The sequence below is a fragment of the Narcine bancroftii genome, chromosome 9 (genome assembly GCF_036971445.1).
Source record: "Narcine bancroftii isolate sNarBan1 chromosome 9, sNarBan1.hap1, whole genome shotgun sequence".
Lineage (NCBI taxonomy): Eukaryota > Metazoa > Chordata > Chondrichthyes > Torpediniformes > Narcinidae > Narcine > Narcine bancroftii.
Window position 1 is genome coordinate 70,590,569 of NC_091477.1, and position 20,816 is coordinate 70,611,384.

The 20,816-nt window shown below is 36.3% G+C and overlaps 1 protein-coding gene and 1 long non-coding RNA gene across 7 annotated transcripts in view; one reads left to right on the plus strand and one right to left on the minus strand.

Annotated features, from left to right (window-relative positions):
• The window catches only part of polr2d (RNA polymerase II subunit D), a 53,550-nt gene extending 33,808 nt beyond the window's left edge, over positions 1-19,742 (plus strand). For 5 of the 6 annotated variants that reach the window (XM_069896385.1, XM_069896387.1, XM_069896383.1 and 2 more), the window contains one exon: positions 1,855-4,733. In XM_069896385.1, coding sequence (XP_069752486.1) covers positions 1,855-2,071 — 217 coding nt within the window. In that variant the 3' untranslated portion in view covers positions 2,072-4,733. Of the gene's footprint in view, positions 1-1,854; positions 4,734-13,658 lie in introns of those variants that run through there. The other variant, XM_069896388.1, reaches the window with a different exon arrangement.
• Positions 634-20,816, minus strand: part of LOC138742256 (uncharacterized) — a 44,737-nt gene continuing 24,554 nt past the window's right edge. Inside the window, exons 2-3 of the long non-coding RNA XR_011344019.1 lie at positions 14,588-14,757; positions 634-2,862 (exon numbers count right to left, since the gene is read on the minus strand). This is a non-coding gene — a long non-coding RNA (uncharacterized lncRNA). The remainder of the gene's footprint in view (positions 2,863-14,587; positions 14,758-20,816) is intronic.

Sequence of the window (20,816 nt, forward strand, 5' to 3'; positions counted from 1 at the left end):
TACATTTCTTGAAAAATAAATACAAAAGTAGTTTTAAACTGTTTAATATGTGAAAATCTTTTTCATCTCTTAACTGGATGATTCAAACTTTTTTGTTCCAACTGAAGAAATTAATAGAATTATCCATATTTTTTCATAATTAATGTAAGTTGATTATTACAAATAATATTTAGCCTACAGGTGTCAGCATTGAGGCAAAAATGTGAAACTGGTGATAAATTGTAAATCTTTACACTGTCAGTTTGTACAGATTCTTTGAGAAAACAATCTCTCACCTCCCCCCCCCCCCCACTCCATGCCCAAAACTAGACAGATACTAAAGATTCAAAAGCAAGCTCAACAATCTATTTTGCACCCAAATAAATCTTCCTGCTGGACCTGTAATCAATAACTCCATTGCTGTTGATGTCAATATAATCAGCTCTTCCAAATGATAATTAATTCTATTATGACGACAACCAAAACAAAGATTTCTTTTAACATTTCTTGTAAAAAAAAGTTAATAGCTCAATGAATTAAGAAAGATAAAGTAAAAATTTGAGCGAATATTACTGAAAGAGAAATAAATATATTTATTAGTATTCTTGTTAGAATTTAATAGCTCAATGAATAAAGACAAAAATACTTGCATGAATACAATCTTAGTAGGTTTATTACCCCAAAAAAAGATTTTAAAAATTGGCCAGGCAAAGAAAACAAACTCCTTGACCAACAAATAATATATAATAAATGTTAGAAATGTTAAAAGTAATAATAGTCAAACATTTTCAGTCATCAGGTGGAAAATCATACTGGGCATGATATAGTCCTGAGATCCTCTAGGTCAGTGGTTCCCAACATTTTATTTGCCCTGCACCCCTAAAAAATTTTAATATGTTCTCTCACCCCTTAAAGTAATAATTTATTTAAGAATAAAGGTGAAGGTGACCAAAACAAATTTGTAGAATCAATTTTTAATAATATATAAACAAAAATGAAACATATGGAAAAGAAAAAATATTGCAACAAATTAAATGTTGCATAAACCCTACAAAAAATTTTAAATTTCATCCATGCATGAAATTTCTTTTAAAAAAAAATTAAAGAACTAATGTTCAAATGTTCGTAAGCCAATTTAAATTTAATGACTTTTGTTCCTGTTTATTGCTTAAGAGTTTTTCAAAACGTGGCACTTTGTGGCTGATATCAATCCGCATGTCTGCCTGTGCACCCAAGCGATTTCTAGATTTTGTCTTGATTGACAAAAGGGCACTAAATCCAGACTCTCATAAGTGTGTCGTCGCGAATGGGATGAGCACAGTTAGTGCTTTTTCACAAAGTCTTGGAAACGTGTCCATTGCCGAACACCAATACTGTTCCAAAGTTTTGCTTTCAAACTACATTTCAAGAACGCGATTTGTGCGCAATTCAATAAGATCTTCCTTCAGCTCTTCATCATCCGATATATCATCCAAATTGAAGGAGTATTGATTTATAATCCATTCTTCTGGAGTTTCCAGTTCTCCTCCAAAATATCCATCAAATGACTTTGATAGTATTTCCAAATGATCCACAATTTCTTCACACACTCTTGGAATTAGGGACTCATCGTCATCAACCATTTCTTCGAGTGATGGAAAATTTGAAAGATTCCCTCTTTTAACTCATCGATACCAAAGATGTAACTTTGAAAGCATTTAACTTTTCGCAGCATTTCAATATGTTTGTTTTCCCCTTGAATACATATACTCAGGTCATTCATACGAGTGAAAATATCACTCAAATAGGCTAGCATTTGGTTGAATTCTTTTGATTCCATTTCTTTGGGCAGATCATAGTCATGTTCCTTCATAAAAGCTTGACTTATTCTCGCAGTTCGAAGAAGTGTGTTAAAGCTCTCCCACGTGACAGCCAGCGGACTTCTGTGTGGAAAACCAAAACTGAATGTTCACCTCCAAAATCTTCACAAAGCGACTTGAAGAGGTGGTGGCTCAGAGCACGACCCCTAATCCAGTTGATGGTCTTCACAGAAGTGTCAAGGACCTTTTTCAACTTTGAAGACAATGTTTTTGATGCCAAAGCATGTCGATGAAGAAAACAGTGGGTACCTTGCAATCCTGATTTATTTCCTAGCATAACAGGGGCACCGTCGGTACACACAGAACCAATAATATGTCATATTTCGCAAAGAAGTCCTTCACACACTGGAAGACATCTTTTCCTTTTGTAGTTGTTTTCAGATCTTCACAGAACAGGAAATTTTCCATTATGACACCATCATGGACATACCTCACTAATGCGATGAGTTGACTGCAATTTGCAACATCTCAATTGGAGAGATTTTCTCTAGTCTCTCAACTGGAGAGAGATTTTCAAGGGACTAGCCCTGATATCTGCGATAACTTGGTCCAAAATGTCCAAACTCAAATCACCAATTCGGCTCTGAGTAACATTATTTGATAACGCACTAATTTAAGCTTGTTTGAGGCTTATTTTCCCAGAACAATTGTTGCCATTTCTAATGCACACGGTTTTATCATCTCTTCTGCAATTGTATGGGGCTTCTTGGATTTGGCTACTTTATACGCCACATGGTATGAAGCCATCAGCAGTGGTTTGTCAGCAGATATAAAACCTAATTTTGGAAGGGTTGCTCGAGAATCAAAGCGGCCCCTTTAGCTTTCAATGATTCAACATCATGGCCTGTAACATCTGCTCCACTGTGCTGGTTGTTGGAAGTGTTCCTGCAGCTTAGATGGCTTCAAATTTGTGTTTGAAAAGACAATGTCACAAAGCATGCACTGGGGTTTTTGCAGATCCTCAGTTGTTCCGGTCGGTGCAAGTGAAACCAAACTGCACATCATCATCATTCCATTTCCTTTTCTTTGACATAATGAAGGGTTAATTAATAATTTACATAACACAAATAAATAATAAGAAATAAAAATTGAATGTAATTCACTACAAAACATGAAACAAGAAGTTTGGCCCCCATTTTAAATGTCCCGATTTATAAAAAAAAAGTTTTAGGGCGATGCCATTTAAAAGGAAACAGCGCATCGAAATGTGCTAAAATTCGTAGAGAATCTTATTCGATTGAATAGAGAAAAAAAAGGACATCCCCATCTTTAATTTGGACTTTTAAAAAATCGATATTTTTATCTTGAATATATATAGGACAGTACCCTTAATATAAACAAAAAAATTGAAATGTTATCTCGCACCCCCTGGAATGCTATCTCGTACTCCTGGTTGTGAAACCCTGCTCTAATTGGATCCGAACCTTTTCAACAGTGTGCAACCAATTCTTATGACCGTTAGAAAGTTTAATGCGGAGAAGCACAGGATACAGCAAGGAATGCTTGGAACTACGCTTGTACAATTCTGACATTACTTCTCTGTATTTGGCACGCTGCTTCTTAACTTTGGGACAATAATCCTGATATTCTGGCCATGATACTCGAGTGTCCCTCTTTGACAAGCTTCACTAATCAAGGATGCAGCCAAAGAATGACCGAACATGGGCTCTGCTCAGGAGCTGGCTTAGGTATTGAAGAGCGGTGAGCTCTATCAATTTTTGGGGGACGTGAAAGCAGCTCCTTCCCAAAAACCATGTAAAGCAACTCTGAATAGAATTTTGTAAGATGGCCACTTTCTGTAGATTCATCCAAGCCCAGATTATGGTAATTCTGTCCTCTGCTCTTGCCTTCTAAGGAAACAACTTCTGCCGTTGGCATCAAATTACTGTCACTGAATCTGGAGCATATGTTTTCCACTTCATTGACACGGTCACATAAGATGATCAATTCATGTTCACCGTGTTCTTTGGTTAGTTTCTGGACTTGGTCAGGTTTAGTGTTAATCCATAGCCAGGTAAGTTGTCACATCTTTCTTTCCTAATTTGCTTCTTTGTTTATATAAATTTTTTATCTTTCAAAATATGAACCGTATCAATCAAAATATATACAAACGTTTCTCATTAAATATACAAAGTGGCATTTTCTCCCTTTTTTCCCCTCCAACCCTCCTTCCCACCCCCTCCAAAACCAATAAATATTCAACATATACATAGAGTAAAACCATAAAATAATGACTTCACACAATGAAAATTAAACAATAAAAATGTGTCATCTATTTTTACACACTGAATCAAGTTGTTTTGTCTTCTTATCATTTTAGGGGGTGGAGGTCCGAGGCAAGCCCTCTCTGTTATGTTCCATGTATGGTTCCCAAATTTGTTCAAATAATGTGACTTAATTTTTTAAATTATTTGTTATTTTTTTCTAATGGAATACATTTATTCATTTCCATGTACCATTGCTGTGTTCTCAGGCTCTCTTCCATTTTCCAAGTTGACATTGTACATTTTTTTGCTACTGCGAAGGCTATCATAATAAATCTTTTTTGCGCTTTATCCAATTTGAGGCCTAATTCCTTACTTCTTGTGTTACTTAGAAGAAAGATCTCTGGATTATTTGGTATGTTATTTTTTGTAATTTAGATCTTCCCAAAACTTTTTCACTTTCTCAGATGCCCAAATTGCATGTACTGTTGTTCCCATTTCCTTCTTACAGCGAAAACATCTATCTGATAATGGTGGATCCCATTCTTTTAACTTTTGAGGTGTGATATATAACTTGTGTAACCAATTATATTGTATCATGCGTATCCTTGTGTTTATTGTAATCTTCTTAGTTCCAGAACATAACTTTTCCCATGCTTCATTTTTTTTCTTTATGCTTAAATCCTTTTCCCATTTTTGTTTGGGTTTATAGCTTATTTCATCATTTTTCTTATCTTGCAGCTTAATGTACATGTTTGTTATAAATCTTTTAATTATCATTGTGTCTGTAATCAAAGCTGCTTCCTTCTGATAATCTCAGTCTGTTTCCCAATTTATCCATTAAATAAGCTTTCAGTTGATGATATGCAAACATTGTACCATGAGTTATTCCATATTTGTACTTCAACTGTTCAAATGTTAATAAATTATTTCCCAAAAGAACAATTTTCTATTCTTTTAATTTGTTTTCTCTCCCATTCTCTAAAGGAAAGGTTATCTATTGTAAAAAGGATTAGTGGGTTTTGTGTCAATAACAATTTTGGTATTTGGTAATTCATTTTTTTCCTTTTTAAGTGGATCTTCTTCCATATATTAAGTAAATGATGCAATACTGGTGAGCTTTGATATTGCACCAGCTTTTCATTCCCACTTATAAAGTATATGTTCCGGAACCTTCTCCCCTATTTTATCTAGTTCTATCTTAGTCCAGTTTGGTTTTTCCCTTGTCTGGTAAAAATCTGATAAATACCTTAATTGTGCTGCTCTATAATAACTGCAAACCACCTTGGTTATACCTCTCTAATGCTACCCTCAGTTTCTCACCTTTCCTCAAGAATTTCCTTATTATTCTCTTTAGTTCATTAAAGAATTTCTCTGTTAAGGGAATTGGTAACGATTGAAATAAGTTTTGTATCCTTGGGAAAACATTCATTTTAATGCAATTTACCCTCCCTATCAACATTAGCAGTAATTCTTTCCAATGTTCTAAGTCTTCCTGCAATTTCTGTATTAGTGGCTGATAATTTAGTTTGTACAAGTGGCTTAAGTTATTATCTAACCTGGTGCCTAGGTATCGGATTGCTTGTGCTTTTAAAAATTGTTCTTTTAAAAATTCTGTATAATCTGCATTACTCATTGGCATCACTTCACTTTTATTTGTGTTGATCTTGTACCCCGATATTTCTCCATACTCCTTCAATTTCTTACGTGATTCTTTTATTGATATTACTGGTTCTGTTAGGTATACTATGATGTCTTCTGCAAATAAGCTAATTTTGTACTCCTCCTTTATTTTTATCCCTTTTATTTTATTTTCTGTTCTTATCAGTTCTGACAATGGTTCTATTGCTGAGGCGAACAATGAGGGGGATAATTGACATCCCTGTCTAGTTGACCTACTTAATTTAAATTGGCTTGATACATATCCATTTATTGTTACCTTTGCCAACGGTCCATTATACAATGCTTTAATCCAATTAATATATTTTTCTGGTAGATTGAACCTCTGTAATACTTTAAATAAATAGTTCCACTCTACTCTGTCAAAGGCTTTTTCTGCATCTAAAGCAACATCCTCAGTTGGCTTCTTATTTCCTTGAACTGCATGAATTAGATTAATAAGTTTACAGACATTATCCACTGTTCATCTTTTCTTAATAAATCCAGTTTGATCTTGTTTTATTATTTTTGGTACACAATCAGCCAATCTGTTTGCTAATAATTTTGCTATTATCTTATAATCTGAGTTAAGTAGAGATATTGGTCTATATGATGCTGGTGTTAATGGATCATTCCCCGTCTTTGGTATTACTGTAATTATTGCTGTCTTACATGAATCTGGCAAGTTTTATGTTTCTTCAATCTGGTTCATTACTTCCAGGAGAGGAGGAATTAATAACTCTTTAAATGTTTTATAGAATTCTATTGGGAATCCATCCTCTCCAGGCATTTCATTGTTTGGCAACTTTTTTAATATATCCTGAACTTCCTCTATTTCAAATGGTTTTATCAGTTTGTTTTGTTCCTCTTCCTGCAATTTTGGCAGTTCAATTTTAGATAAAAACTCTTCTATTTTATCATTTTACCCCTCGTTCTCAGTTTGGTATAATTGTTCATAAAATTCCTTAAAGTTTTCATTAATCTCTATTTGGTTATTTGTAATTTGTTTGTCCTTTTTCCTTGATGCCAATACAGTTATTTTAGCTTGTTCTGTTTTAAGTTGCCAGGCTAATATTTTATGTTTTTTTTTCTCCCAGTTTGTAATACTTTTGCTTTATTTTCATTATATTCTTCTCTACCATGTACATTTGTAATGTTTTGTTTTTTTTTTTGTCTGCCAATTCTCTCTTTTTTGTTATATCATCCCTTTTTACTAGTTCCTTTTCTGTACTTACTATCTCCCTTTCCAACTGCTCTATTTCCTGATTGTAGTGTCCCTTTTCATCTTAGTTACATAATTTATTATCTGTCCTCTAATGAAGGCTTTCATTGCGTCCCATAATATAAATTTGTCTTTCACTGATTCAGTGTTTATTTCAAAATGTGTTTTAATTTGGCGTTCAATAAACTCTCTAAACTCTTGCCTTTTAAGTAGCATGGAGTTTAACCCCCATCGATATGTTCTTGGTGGGATGTCCTCCAGTTCTATTGCTAATAACAGGGGTGAATGATCAGATAGTTGTCTAGCTTTATACTCAGTTTTCTTAACTCTCCCTTGAATATGGGCCGACAACAAAAACATATCAATCTTCGAGTATGTTTTATGCCTACTCGAATAATATGAATATTCCTTCTCTCTTGGGTGCTGCCTCCTCCATATATCCATGTTTCATTTCCTGCATTGATTTAACCATAATTTTAGCTACTTTATTCTTTTTGCTTGTCTTTTGTCCAGTTTTATCCAACATTGGATCCAAATTAAAGTTAAAATCCCCTCCTATCAATATATTTCCTTGTGTATCTACAGTTTTCAAAAAAAATATCCTGCATACACTTTTGATCCTCTTCATTAGGTGCATATATATTGAGCAAATTCCAAAATTCTGAGTATATCTGACACTTTATCATTACTTACCTCCCTGGTGGATCTATTATTTCCTCCTCTATTTGTTCACAAGATTCAATTGATTTTGCAGTGACGGTTATTCTCTCTTTCCCCCCCCACCAAAAAAAACACTTTTTTAAAACACATTACAAAGCTCTCCCTTTTTTTTCCCCCTTACTTCCTTTTTCCCTTCTCTTTTCCCTCTTCAGTTCTTTACATATACATTGTTTTTACATCTTTATATATACTTTATTGCCATTCTTCAATAACAGTCATTCTTCGCCACCATGGCTCTCTGTTCCTTCGTGCAGGTAAGGGCTTCTTTCTTTTCTGGTGACTGTTCTTCTTTTTTCCCCTGTTGTTTTTACTTTTTCCTTCTTGGGTGTCATCTTCTTTCTCGTCTCTGCAACTTATCTTCTATTTCTTATGCTTTATATTTGTGAACTTTGTCTTTACTTGACTTTTTTTCTGGAGAGGGCTTGTTTTACCCTACCGGCCACTACTCCATCATGTGACTCCTCCCTCATTTGCTTCTTGTAGCCATTTTAATACAAGTATAAATAGAAGAAAGAAATAGAGAATAGGGAATCTGATATTGTTTCATCCCATCCAAATTTTCTTCTGCACAATTCTTGCAGTATTTTCTTGGCTATTAATACTATTGGTGCCCATATTCCCAAAGGATCGTATATTGACTTTAAGATTGAAGGAATACCTCTTCTTGTCAAAGGTCATTCTTTCAAACCAATTTTTAATTTGAAAATATCAGATTGAACACACCATGGCACTCCTAGAATTCTTTAGACAGGTAGAACATCACAATCCAAGTCAAGATGCTTTATCTCCTTTACTCTTTCTGCCTCAGGAATAACAGGTCATCCATTTCATAAGGAAGAAACCTCCTTTATTACAGACTTCTTTTAACTCACGATAAAGCTTTATTGCTTCTTTTTCTGAAACTACTGAAGTAACGCAATCATCAACATAGAAATGATTTGTGATGATGGTTGTAGCTTGAGAACTAAATTGCTCTTCATTATCTTCAGTACATTTCCTGAGAACAAAATTTGCACAACTCGGTGACAAAGTTGCTCCAAATAAACAAACGGTCATTCTGTCTTCAATCACATCTTTACTATAATCGCCATTAGGCCACCATAACAATCGTAGAAAATCACGATCTTCTGATGGTACTTTCGTTTGATGAAACATCGCTTCAATATCTGTAGCAATATAAAAGGCTCTTTACAAAATCTTATCAGAACTCCTGTTTAAACCTGGACCTTGTAAAAGTTAAGAATTCAATGAAACTCCATGAAATGATGCTCCATAATCAAATACTGCACGTAGTTTCTTTTTGTGGATGTATAACTCCATGATGAGGTAAATGCCATTTTCTACCATCTGTACATTACAAGATATCTTCTGATACCTTTTCCACATAACCCTTGGTTATCATATCTGACATGACTGATATATTCCAAATGAAAGGAAGAATTTCTTTTGAATTTTCTCTTCAAATTCAGCATACGCTGTTCTGCAATTATTTTATTATCTGGCATAAAAATTTCCCTTTTCTTCAAAGGTAAAGCTACACAGTAATGACCATCAACGTATTTAACAGATTTTGAAACTAAATCCAGAGTCTATTTATCCTCCTTTGAAGGTTCTTGAATATCTGTGAGACATTCAGGGAAATCAATTTTAAACTGTTGTTCCCACAGATCATTAAGTTTGACAACTGAAATTCTGTTGACCTTTACATTAAATGACTCCTGATCATTATTCATTTTTCTTCCTAATCGTCCTTTAATTGTCCATCCAAGCAATGTTCTCACGGCATAAGGTCTGTCATTTTGACTCCCTATTACTTCTAGAGGTTAAAGAGCTTTTAGTACATCTAATCCAATTAACATTTCAATTTTAGTATCAATCTTGGGTAAGCCAACATCTTTTAGATGATCCCACTGTTTGATATCATCCTGATAGGGAATATTCACCTTATTCACACGCATAGTCTTCTGAGTATATATACTGGAAGATTGCAAAATTCATCGCTATTCAATCCAGCAATCTGTAAACTTGAAACTACATGTAACTTTCTTAATTCATTGTCTTCAACAAGATTTGTTATCTTTTACCATGAGATTAAGTTTATTCATCAATTCAAGAGTACAAAATGATGAGGTACTTCCTGGATCAAGAAATGTATAAGTCTTCAGTATGAAGCTCCCTTTTTTATCTTTACAATTCAAACACCTTTCCTGTACAATCTGATCTTTTTCTTTTGTTTCTTTGTTCTTTCTCATGCTTGTATCTGACACAGCAATAACAAAGGTACTTCCCTTTGGTTTCTGTTAAGATGATGATTTAGACTTCTTTACTTCAATAGTTCCAATAATATTTCCAAATACTGGTATAGTGTTAACATGTATATGTCATTCCAAAACTTGTTCAACATCAACAAAAGTGATGTCCCTTCCAGAAAGTATCTTAAGCTCTGCAACTTTGGTTCTCCATAATTCCTTCTGTTTTGACAATAATCAACAAATTATCAAGCAAATTCAGCTATTTCAAATGTACACTACTTCCCATTGCATTACAACATCCTCTCAGAAAGAGTGCATATGCTTGTAAAGCCTTTGTTCCTCTGATTTTATTACTGACCAAGAAAGAATCTTGTCGATGTTGCCCTTGCGATTTTATGTACATCCCCATAATGATGATACAATAATTCTTTTGTCATTTTGTCGGTCTGGATCCATGTATTAGCAACTTTTCCTTCACCTTCACCTGTCCACCAGTATACTATTCCAGGTAATTCAGACGATCTAGTGTTTTTAGTATTACTTTCAATGTGATGTTCAAAGGATTTCATGAATGTCAGATTGTTATGGATCTCCATTAAAAACTGGAATTTCCTTCTTGGGTAAACCATAGGAACCTTGTTGCTGTGCTAACATAGGAATTTCATTGTTTTGTTATGAATTATATATTGTCTTGTTTTCCATGGCTTGTAACTGGTTGTCTTGTGAATGGATCATAAGGAACTTGAACTGGTGCCATAGGTGTAGGACTTTGAGTTGTAACTGATGCCATTGATGGGGATCCTTAGTATATAAGCGATGGCATTAGTGGAGATCCTTGGTTTGTTGCTGGTTCTTCAACATGAAGTTGTTGAGTATGATCCACTTGCATGCTTGTGTCTTTTTGAAATACTCACCTCTCGGGAAGATTCATAAATTGTGCACTTGGAAGAGATTGAATGCCGCTAGCCCTTTCCACAGGGTTGGTCATTGACATGAGCACAAGCAGTGCCACCCATGGCTCCTTGCTTTAGTATACTCGTTTCTTATGGCTGCAGTACCCATTGATCTGCTGGAATGTTAGGTGCTAGCCCTTCGGGTGCTCACTTTGAGTGATAGATCTTGCAGAACCCTGAGCTAATGCTTTTTCTTTGGCCATCTTCATAGCATATTGTTCCTTGAGGTCTAGTTTTTTTCTTTTCTCTCTTCAATTATCCTTTTTATTCTTGCTGAATCTTCATTTCAATTTCTTGCCATAATTGCTGATTGTTCATTATAGCTCCCATATCTTCTTGAGCATGTCTTTTCTCCAACCACTCACGTTGTGTATAGATAGAAGCCAAGTCTGCTTGCGCCTTAGTATGCATACCTGATATGCTTGAAGCACGCAAAGCTGTACTTGGTCTAGATGACTTTGAAGCTCTTCCTATGTTCATAACCAAGGATTCAGATCTGAACTTTCAGGCACCACTGATTGAGTCTCTATCTTCAGCAATTTGCTCAATGCAGCACCACTGGGGCTTTGCAACATACATTCATCTGTTTCAGTTCCACTAACCTTTAAGTCAGCTAATGAGGCATGCAGTGCCTTATTGGAGTCGTCTTCTTACTTGGTAGTTAAAGCCGCTTCTTCAATGGTGGTTGGCCAAATCTCCTGCCAAGCGTTGTCGATTTGCCTTGCTGGCTCAACTCACAACCAATTGACTCTTTGAGAGGGGCTGTTTGCTTGAGGTATTTAGCTCAACTTCTTCTCCATCTTGGATTCTTCACACTGCAGCCTGTTTTCTGGCTTAACCTGGTTCCTCAGAACTGTAAACAAATTTGTATTTGTGCGTGGTCCCTTTAAGAGGATTTCTCTGGCTGGCTTGCCTCAATTCTGCAGTTGTTTACAATTTTTCAAAATATTTTCTGGGCTTACTGCCAGATTCTGGCTGGTAGCTCTTTAACATATTTCTCCAAGGTTACAGGTGTCTGCAGTCAGACAGACATGTTCTCATAGAGACTTCTGTAATATTCTAACAGATTCTCACAGAAAACTAGACTTTTTTAAGTTTAAATGCTTTTTAACAAATTGAGTTCTTTCAGACAAATTTTATACCTTTTTCCAAACAAAGTTCACAATCATATTTCCTTTGAATAAGAATATAGATGACACTTTCCAAGTTCTAATATTTCCCAATTTCAAAACACGCTATCTTCTTGGAATCGTGAGCATCAATATTCCAAATTACCATCTTATTAATCCAATAAATCAAACTTCATAGTTGCAGCTGTAGGTAGCTTTAAATTCTTGATAAAAGAAATAAACATTTTGCATAACTTCACATTGAGATTTTCATAAAGATGAGTAAACAAAGCATACTGTATAATGATAACAATATTCAACTTTAAACAGATATTAAAAAAGTAAACAAAATAAGATGAAATAAGACGAATTCAAAGAAATGTATCTTGAGCTTGTGTCTCCTCCATAATTCTCTTACAACATATGATGTCATAGTCATTATGACATCGTAACTATGACAACACTACAAACTATAATTTTTCTTAAAGGGATAGGCACAAAATTAACAAAAGAATCAAAAACACAAGGTTTTAATCTTTGCAAGCACCTCCAAGCATTTTTGTTTGTATAAAATATATGTATATATATTTATACGTGGATTACATTTTTGTATTTACATTAAGAATTGTAAAGCAAAGTAATAGTTCAAGTTCATAATCATCTGACTGTACATATACAACCAGATGAAACAGCGTTTCTCTGGACAACGGTGCACACATATACAAATCGCATACAGTATATACATAAAGATAATAAATATTTTGGAATAATTTACTTGTTTCATTTATAGAAGATACTGTTCATCAATATCACAGTCTGGGGAAAGAAATTATTTCCAAGTTTGGCAGTCCTGATTTTGATGTTCCTGTACCTCCTTCCTTATGAGTGATGGATAATTGGGGTCCTCAATAATTCTTAAGAGGCCTATTTAATCAAGTTGCAGTGAATTGTGGAAAATATTTCAGATTGTTCATACCCCTAATCCTTTCTGTTCCCTTGTTGTGATTACTGGATGTTCTACTGTGACCAGTCCCCCTTAAGGGAACTGAACTCACCATGGTCATGATTAATTATCCCAATCTTGCATTTTAAAGCATATATCATTTTTGACCCTTCATGTTTCATTAACTTTTGCAGAGATGTTGAAGATGTGAACTATAAAAAAAAAAGCCCAAAATACTCAGCAGGTCAGGCAAAATCAATGGAAAGTAAATTAAATTTTTAAAATTTAGACACAGCACGGTAGCGGGCCATTTTGCCCCACGAGTCCATGCTGCCCAATTTACACCCCATTAGCCTGCACCCCCAGAACATTTAGAACGGTGGGAGGAAACTGGGGAAAACCCACACAGACACAGGGAGAATGTACAAACACATTACAGATAGCACAGGACTTGAATCCCAGACTGAACCTGATCACTGGCTCACTAAAGGCATTGTGCAAGCCACTAAGCCAACCATGGCACTCTTTTCTATTTAAATTTCTAACATTTGCAGTGTCTTGGATCTACACTGGACATCTACACTGATTCATGACATTTGTTGGATGTGATAACTCAGGGTGTGGGGCTTTCTTAGTATTAAATGGATTGGTCTTGTTTGACTTGGCTATAGAAAAGTAGTAATATATTTACACCAGTTTTTTTTCCCACCCCCATCCACCTCCGCCCCTCCCCGCTCTCTCCATTCCTTGAATTCCAGTTTGGAAGGTCGGTTTGAGGACGAAGAGCTTCAGCAGATTCTCGATGACATTCAAACCAAACGAAGCTTTCAGTATTAATATCGCTGGCTTTGACTGACAGGTCTTTCCAATGCTTGTCCACTGGAGAGATTGGCAATGGTGATTTGCTTAAACATGGAGTTAATGTGAAAACTGAAGATGGAGGAACTGTGGGTGGAAACATCGACCAAACGCACCACATCACCTGAGGACATGATAATTCCTTGGTTTGATTCTGTATCCAGGATCACTTCATAGCACATTCCATGCCCTGGGATGTGAATAAACTCTGGAATTGCATGTTCAGCAAAGAGAAAATATATTTTTTCATTGTATGTCCAGGAGTCCTTGTGTGTCAATTTTCTGTCACTCCAGACAAATTGAAATCTTGTAACTTATTCTAAGCACTTTGGCTGCTTTTTTCCCCCATTATTCTGAGGACACTCATTGGATCTCATTGTTTTAAAGAATTTGGCAGAGAAATTAAATTATTTGATGACACTCTGGAATGCAGATGTTCAGAGTGACAATCAAGAATTGAATTTGTATTTTGATTAACTACAACATTAACTCAGATACTACATCTGTGCAGTTACCTTATCATGTGAGAGCACCTGTTTAAAGATAATACAGGATGAAGATTTCTGAAAGTTAAACCGGTATCTCTTTAAATTTAATGCCATTACTTTCAACTGGCCTTGGTTCCAATGTGGTCCCTTAACTTAGCTGGCTATTGAACCCTGATTAAGTTTTATTTACAGCACAGTAGAAGCTGATTCCAGCCGTTTAAACCATGCTGCCTAATTACACCCAAATTAACCAACATTTTGGAAGGTGGGAGGACCTGGGAAAAACTCACGCAGACATGGAGAAAACATACAAACTCCTTACAGACAGCAGTGATACAAACCTGGGTTGCTGGTGCTGTAATGGTGTCGTGAAACCACTACACAAACCATGCTGTTGTGATAGGATTTTCTCAAGTTGATGGGACGAGGCAGAATAGCTCAACAAGGACTATATGGGTCGAAAGGCCTGTTTCTGTGCTTTTATGTTTTATATCCTGGTCAAGCAACATTGCTGGAGAAACAGAATGAAAACTTGAGGTGAATGATTGATGACAAATTTGATTTTTTTTTTGACATGTCTGCTATTTCATATCTGTGTTTTCCCTCTCTACCCAAAGTTTTAATTTGTTTATTAAATATGAGAGAGAAATATGTAACTATCCAATTTTCTCTTAAATCTTGAAATCATAGAACAGCATTTTCTATTTTACTCTTAAAGCAGTTGACAACTAAGGGATCCTTTTGAATCATTGTCATAGGTGATGGAAAGACCACATCAGCCCATTTGTATCTTGAAAGATCACAAATTGTGTAATGATGACCAGATAATTCCTTCAAGTAATTGATGGATGCCAAGGATCACTCCTCTGCTCTTGATAACAACATCTTGAGATATTTAAAGTCCTCGAGATTTGATAGGAACACAATTTAACGTCCCAAATGAAAGATGCGTTCCAGGGTTGCCACACTCTCGTTACACTGGACGAGGAGTTTGTGCATTCTCAAGTTGGGATGTGAACCCATTCCTTTCTGAATTGTGAAAAAGGAAATGGAAGGAGTTCACTTCTAAAAGGGGTGAGAATTAAATGTGCAGCTTTTTGCAGCACGGATTATGAAGAAAATCTCCTTCAGCTTCATCCTTTTCCTGCAGATATTTTTAGTTTGTTAAAACTGTCACTTGTTCACACTTTACCAATTCTGAAAGTTAAAAAATGCTTTTTGTCATGCTTTCTAAATAATTGTGTTTACTGCAAACTGCACTGACCTTGGCACAGATCCCTCAGGATCTGCACTTGTTCCCTTCATACTTGTTTGTGTACAATTTCCTTTTTATTTCCTCTGATTCATCCAATTTTCAATGGATTTCAGAAGTTGCACCCCATTCCAGGCATTCCAATCTTGTCGACCAATCTCCTGTCTGGCACTGTGTCAACTCTTTGACAACTATGTAAACACTCTAAATAACCACAAATGGGACAACTTCATATCAAACCAAAGCTTGAATGATTATTTACTACAACATGAAGAGGAAGTAAGGAAAATTTTTCCTGTTATTTGTGGGAATATGCTAATGTGGGTTTTAATGTACAGTTATGGAAGTGTGCCTTGAGTTATGGCATTTCTATTGAAATGTACACCAGCATGACTTGTAAACTCATGGCTCTGTCAATATTGAGAAGTCAGATTCAGGAGGGAGCAGCCCTAGCTCTTCCTAAAAATGAGATGCTGCAGTACAGAATTATGTGCAAGCTGAGCAGTTAAAAGTTAATGCATTGACTGAGGTGATTCATCCCACAACCAGTATATCAGATCAAAGCTGTGTTGTCTAACAGTTTTGGACAATCTAATAGGTAATGGGAAGTCAAAGTTTTATAGCACAGAAACAAACCGTTCAGCTCAACTTGTCTATGCTGACTCAGTTGTTGGCCTGAGTCACTTGCTTGCATTTGGCCATATCCTTTTTAATCTTTCCAATTCACATACCTGTCATAGAAATACAGTACATCTTAAATGTTGCAACTATACTCCCTCTACCACTTATTCTAGCAGCTTGTTCCACATACCCACTGGCCCCTGAAGAAGGTGCCCCTCAGGTCCCTTTTAAATCTTTCCCCTCTCACCTTTAATCTATGCCCTCCAGGGAGAAAACAGTTTTTAGGTCCCTATCTTTTATGATGGGGCCTAGCATGTGAGTGCTAAAGATATTGGTGAACCATTTGTAATCCATGTTTAGCCAATAGTAGTGATTGGATGATCAATCCTAGCTTCCTCCTGAGATGCCCACAATCATAGGTCAATTTTCAGGCTTTTTGATTCACTCCATGTGGGAGCACTGGATAAGGTGAAGGACGTTCCAGCTTCAGAACTGAAGACTTACTCCCCAGATGCAGCATGGCCCGAACAGCTAAATTCCACAGATGAGCTGAGTGACTGACCTGACATCGCAGTAGCAGTTGACTGAGTAAAACATGAAAGAACCCTGATATAACCCTGCAAATGCTCCACTGGGTGGTCATACTTGGGACAGAGGAAGATAGTAGTAGGCTATGAAATCATTTCTGCTCCAGGACAGCAAAGCAGAAGTGCTGAGAGTCATCCTGAGTCCTATTATCTCCTACTCATTCACCAATGAAGTGTCTTCCATTACAGGATCAGAGAGCTGAGCACGTTGATCGAACGACGTTCGATTGCATTCCTAACTTGTCAGCAAATTAAGAAGTTCCTGAAACAAGTGGTAGAATTGTGAGTGGGGTTGGGTGGGAGTGTGTTGATGATAATGCTGAGAAAATTAAATTAGCTTAGTCTATATTTAATGTGGGAGGTTGGTGTAGACTCACTGAGCCAAAGGACCTGCTTCTGTGCTAAGTGTCAAATAATTTTCTTCCATCAGAGGTACCAGGGCATGACATTCTGCACAAGAGTAAGTTTAACTAACTCGCCATGATAATTAATGGTATGATTATCTCAATTCTTCATCATTTACATCAGGGTGGTGTCACCACTGATGCAAACTCACCCACAATCAGCAATCCCTGGTTCACAGCAAATGTTTGATTAACATTCAATCATCCACTGAAAATATTCATTCCCTCCAGTTCAGGTACAATGAACATGATGTGTGAAATCTGCAAAACACATGGCAGTTATTTGATAAGCCTTTGGCACAGAATCTTCCAAACCTGTAATCTCCACCATGAAGACAAGGATGGCAGACATAATCTATATTCAACAACTAAAAGCTTGGAATTGTGTTAAACAAAAAATAAAACTGACAAATTTCAGGACATAGGCACACCGAAGAAAACAGAGATCCATGACTGATGAAATGTAAAAAAAAGGATTGTACTGACTACAATCTTGTATAGTACTTTTGTGCACTGCACCAGATCCCAGCATCTGCAGATTTTCCTGTTTACCTCTAACAGAACATTACAGCACAGGGCCTTCAGCCCAAAGTGTTGTTCTGACCTATATAAACCTACTCAATAATCTAAACTTTTCCTAGTGTACACCCATATTTTTCTTGACTAAGAGTCTTTTAAATATCTCCATTGTACCAGCCTCCATCGCACATTGTTCCAAATGTGGTCCAGCCAAAGCTGTTACATGACTTCATGAATCTTCAAATTCAGATCAGATTTATTGTTAGAGTACTGTACATACACGGCATCACATACCATCTTGAGAATTACCACTTATTTGTCATGTAAAATAAAAACTACACAACGTACACATGAAAACAAATAAAGAAAAATAAACTGCCAGAGAGAGGAAAAAAAATTAAATGATTGAGTTTGTTACTGAAGAGTCTGATGATGGAGGGGTAGCAGCTGTTCCTGTAACTAGTAGTGCGAGTCTTGTGGCACCTCTACCTTCTTCCTGATGGCAGCAGTGAGAACAGAGTATGTGCTGGGTAGTGTGCATTCTTGATGATTGCTGCAACTCTCTGATGGCAGTGTTCCATGTTCTCAGTGGTGGGGAGGGTTTTGTCTGTGATGACACATTCAGGCTATTGGTGTCCCTAGACCAGACCATGATGCAGATGGTCAGCATACTTGCCACCACACCTCTGTAGAAATTTGCCAGGGTTTCAAACTGGTTCAGTCACCAAACTTTTTTCCTCTCACATTTAATTTTTTATAACTAGCTCATGTTGTCTATTAGTTTTTCTCTTTCTCTACCTCAAACTGCCTCTCTCATGCAATTCTAATTTTTTAAAAAACTCCATCTCTCTCGGCTTTAACTGCTGCACAAGAGATTTATTCTCGTAATTATTTTAACTTCTCCTGCCCAAAAAATCTTCTTTTACATAGTGTTCAGCTATAATTTTCTGAATCACTTTTTTTTAATCGACCATTTTACCTCTATAAGTTCCAACTGTAGCAATAAGCAATAACTTCTTTTTTCCCCTATTCAGATCTGCAAAGTTTGGGGATTCCAAAACTACTTAATATCCATTTGGAAAGTTTAACTTGGCCCACACTTAGTTTTGGGACTTACAACATAATCAGCTGCACTTTTAAATCTACACAGTTTGGTGATGCCAAACATTTATAAAAACCCATTGCTGTTTTGTTTCCACACAAACAAGCCTTTTAATTGGCTTTCAAAAAGACTTTTAACCTAATCAATCAAATAAGCTCTCAGTAAGCTCAAATCTTTGGTTTTTATCTGGGATAAGCCCTCAATTTTTTTCACGAATTAACAACCCTCTCAATTTTGTTAGGGACTAAAGAAACGTTAACAAAGGAACAGCAATGGTAAATTCAAAATAATTTCTTATCTAACTTAAACTTTAAATTTAACCTTGCTAAGCACAAATATCAATTGTGTGTTGTTATATTTTATATGTCTTTTAAAAAGATAGATTATGGGGTTTCAGTGTAGGTCACTTCACAGAGTAACAAAACATGTCTCATTTAAAATGTAAGATGGAACAATGTACAGGCCAAGGCTGATAAGATCTTTCAAGGATTAGGTTTGGAGCCCTGCAAGAAGGTTTGGTTTTTACAAGCAGAGAGAGAGGAAAGATCAAACAAGATTTTTCTTAGAGAGAGAGAGATGAGTTCTGCAGTAGTTTTTGAGGCTGCATCACAGCAAACTGGCAGGTTGTTGAAAACTCCACTTTGAAGACAGGTTGTGAGTTCTGAGTTAAGCTTGAAGTTACTCATCAGAGGAAATCAGTTTGTGTGTGTCCAACGAGCAAAAAATATCTCTCTGAAACCAACAAGAACCTTCCTGAGCAATAACTATTTACCTTTAAGCACTAGAGCCTGGTGAAAATTCATAAATATTAAATTCTGTGCACAGTATATAAGAATTGCCTGATACCAGTGAACTTGCAGAAGTGAATGATTGGACTATTAAAGCAATTAGTTTCCTGAATATATACACATTACATACACGTGAGCTTAAAATTAGAAGGGGGTTAAGTTAACAGTAATAAGTCCTGTTTTTATGTTTAAAGAAAATTAAAAACAACTTTTGTTTCAGTAACCATTTGTCTTGGTGAATTTCTATTGCTGCTGGGTTTTGGGGTCCTATGGGCTCATAATAGTGTGTTTGTTTGTGTTAGTCCCAAACTCTGAAAGTCAACTTTTAAAACTTCAGCATTATTTTGGTCTTGCTTGAATGTCTTAAATTTTCAGTTCGGGGACACACCAGACACCTCTGCAATGGCCATTTGAGGGGCTGTTCAAAGTAGTCAGGCGCAGCAGGTCGACATGTGTGCTGGATATTGGCAGTAAAGAAGAGACTTTCATTATTGACCACCTCCAACCAGCACATCTGGACATTAGCCAACTGGTCTCCCCTCAGCCCCCGCAATGCAGAAGTAGGCGGGGCAGTTGTGTAATGGCCCGCTAACCAGGACATGACCTGTACACAAGATGGCTGACAAACACGGTGACTGCGCAGATCCCACGGGGGCTAACGACCTTCATCCCAGGTGACAACCCGCATGGCGGGAAGCAATGAGCAACAGTGGGAACGCTGACCAATCTGAGACCGAGGCTGCTGTGACACCACCCCTGTCATCAGCAGCAGGAAGAGAATATTAGCAGAGCTGCCAGTGCAAAAAATCAGTCTTTGACTTCGAGTGTTTGCCATTCTTTCCACACTTTGAGATAATGCGCACACTACAAAATGCTTTTAAACATCATATCTTAAGGACACTTTAAGCTCACAATTCTTTCAATGAGTTATCCTTCAGAGAGATTTTCCTTCATATGAGTAATTTCACAAACTCCCTCTTGCCTAAGAGTTCTGGAGTCTGTTTACTTCTCTTAAATGAAGAGTTTTGGAATATGTGTTCCAAACTTTGAAACTGCCCTCTTTATCTTAAAGAGAAACGTAGAAGTGGGCTTACTTATTTCAAAGCCACTTATCCTGTGTTCCCCTATTTCAGGAGTTACAGAGGCAGCTTCCCTCTGCAAGACATATTGCTGTAGGTCAGTTCTGAGTCTCAACAGAATGGCAGGTTTTCTTCAGCTAATTTCTTTGACTCGGATTTCAATATTTCTGCAAATCTCATGTCATATGGTATAATTTCAGTCTTTGAGGTTCATAAAT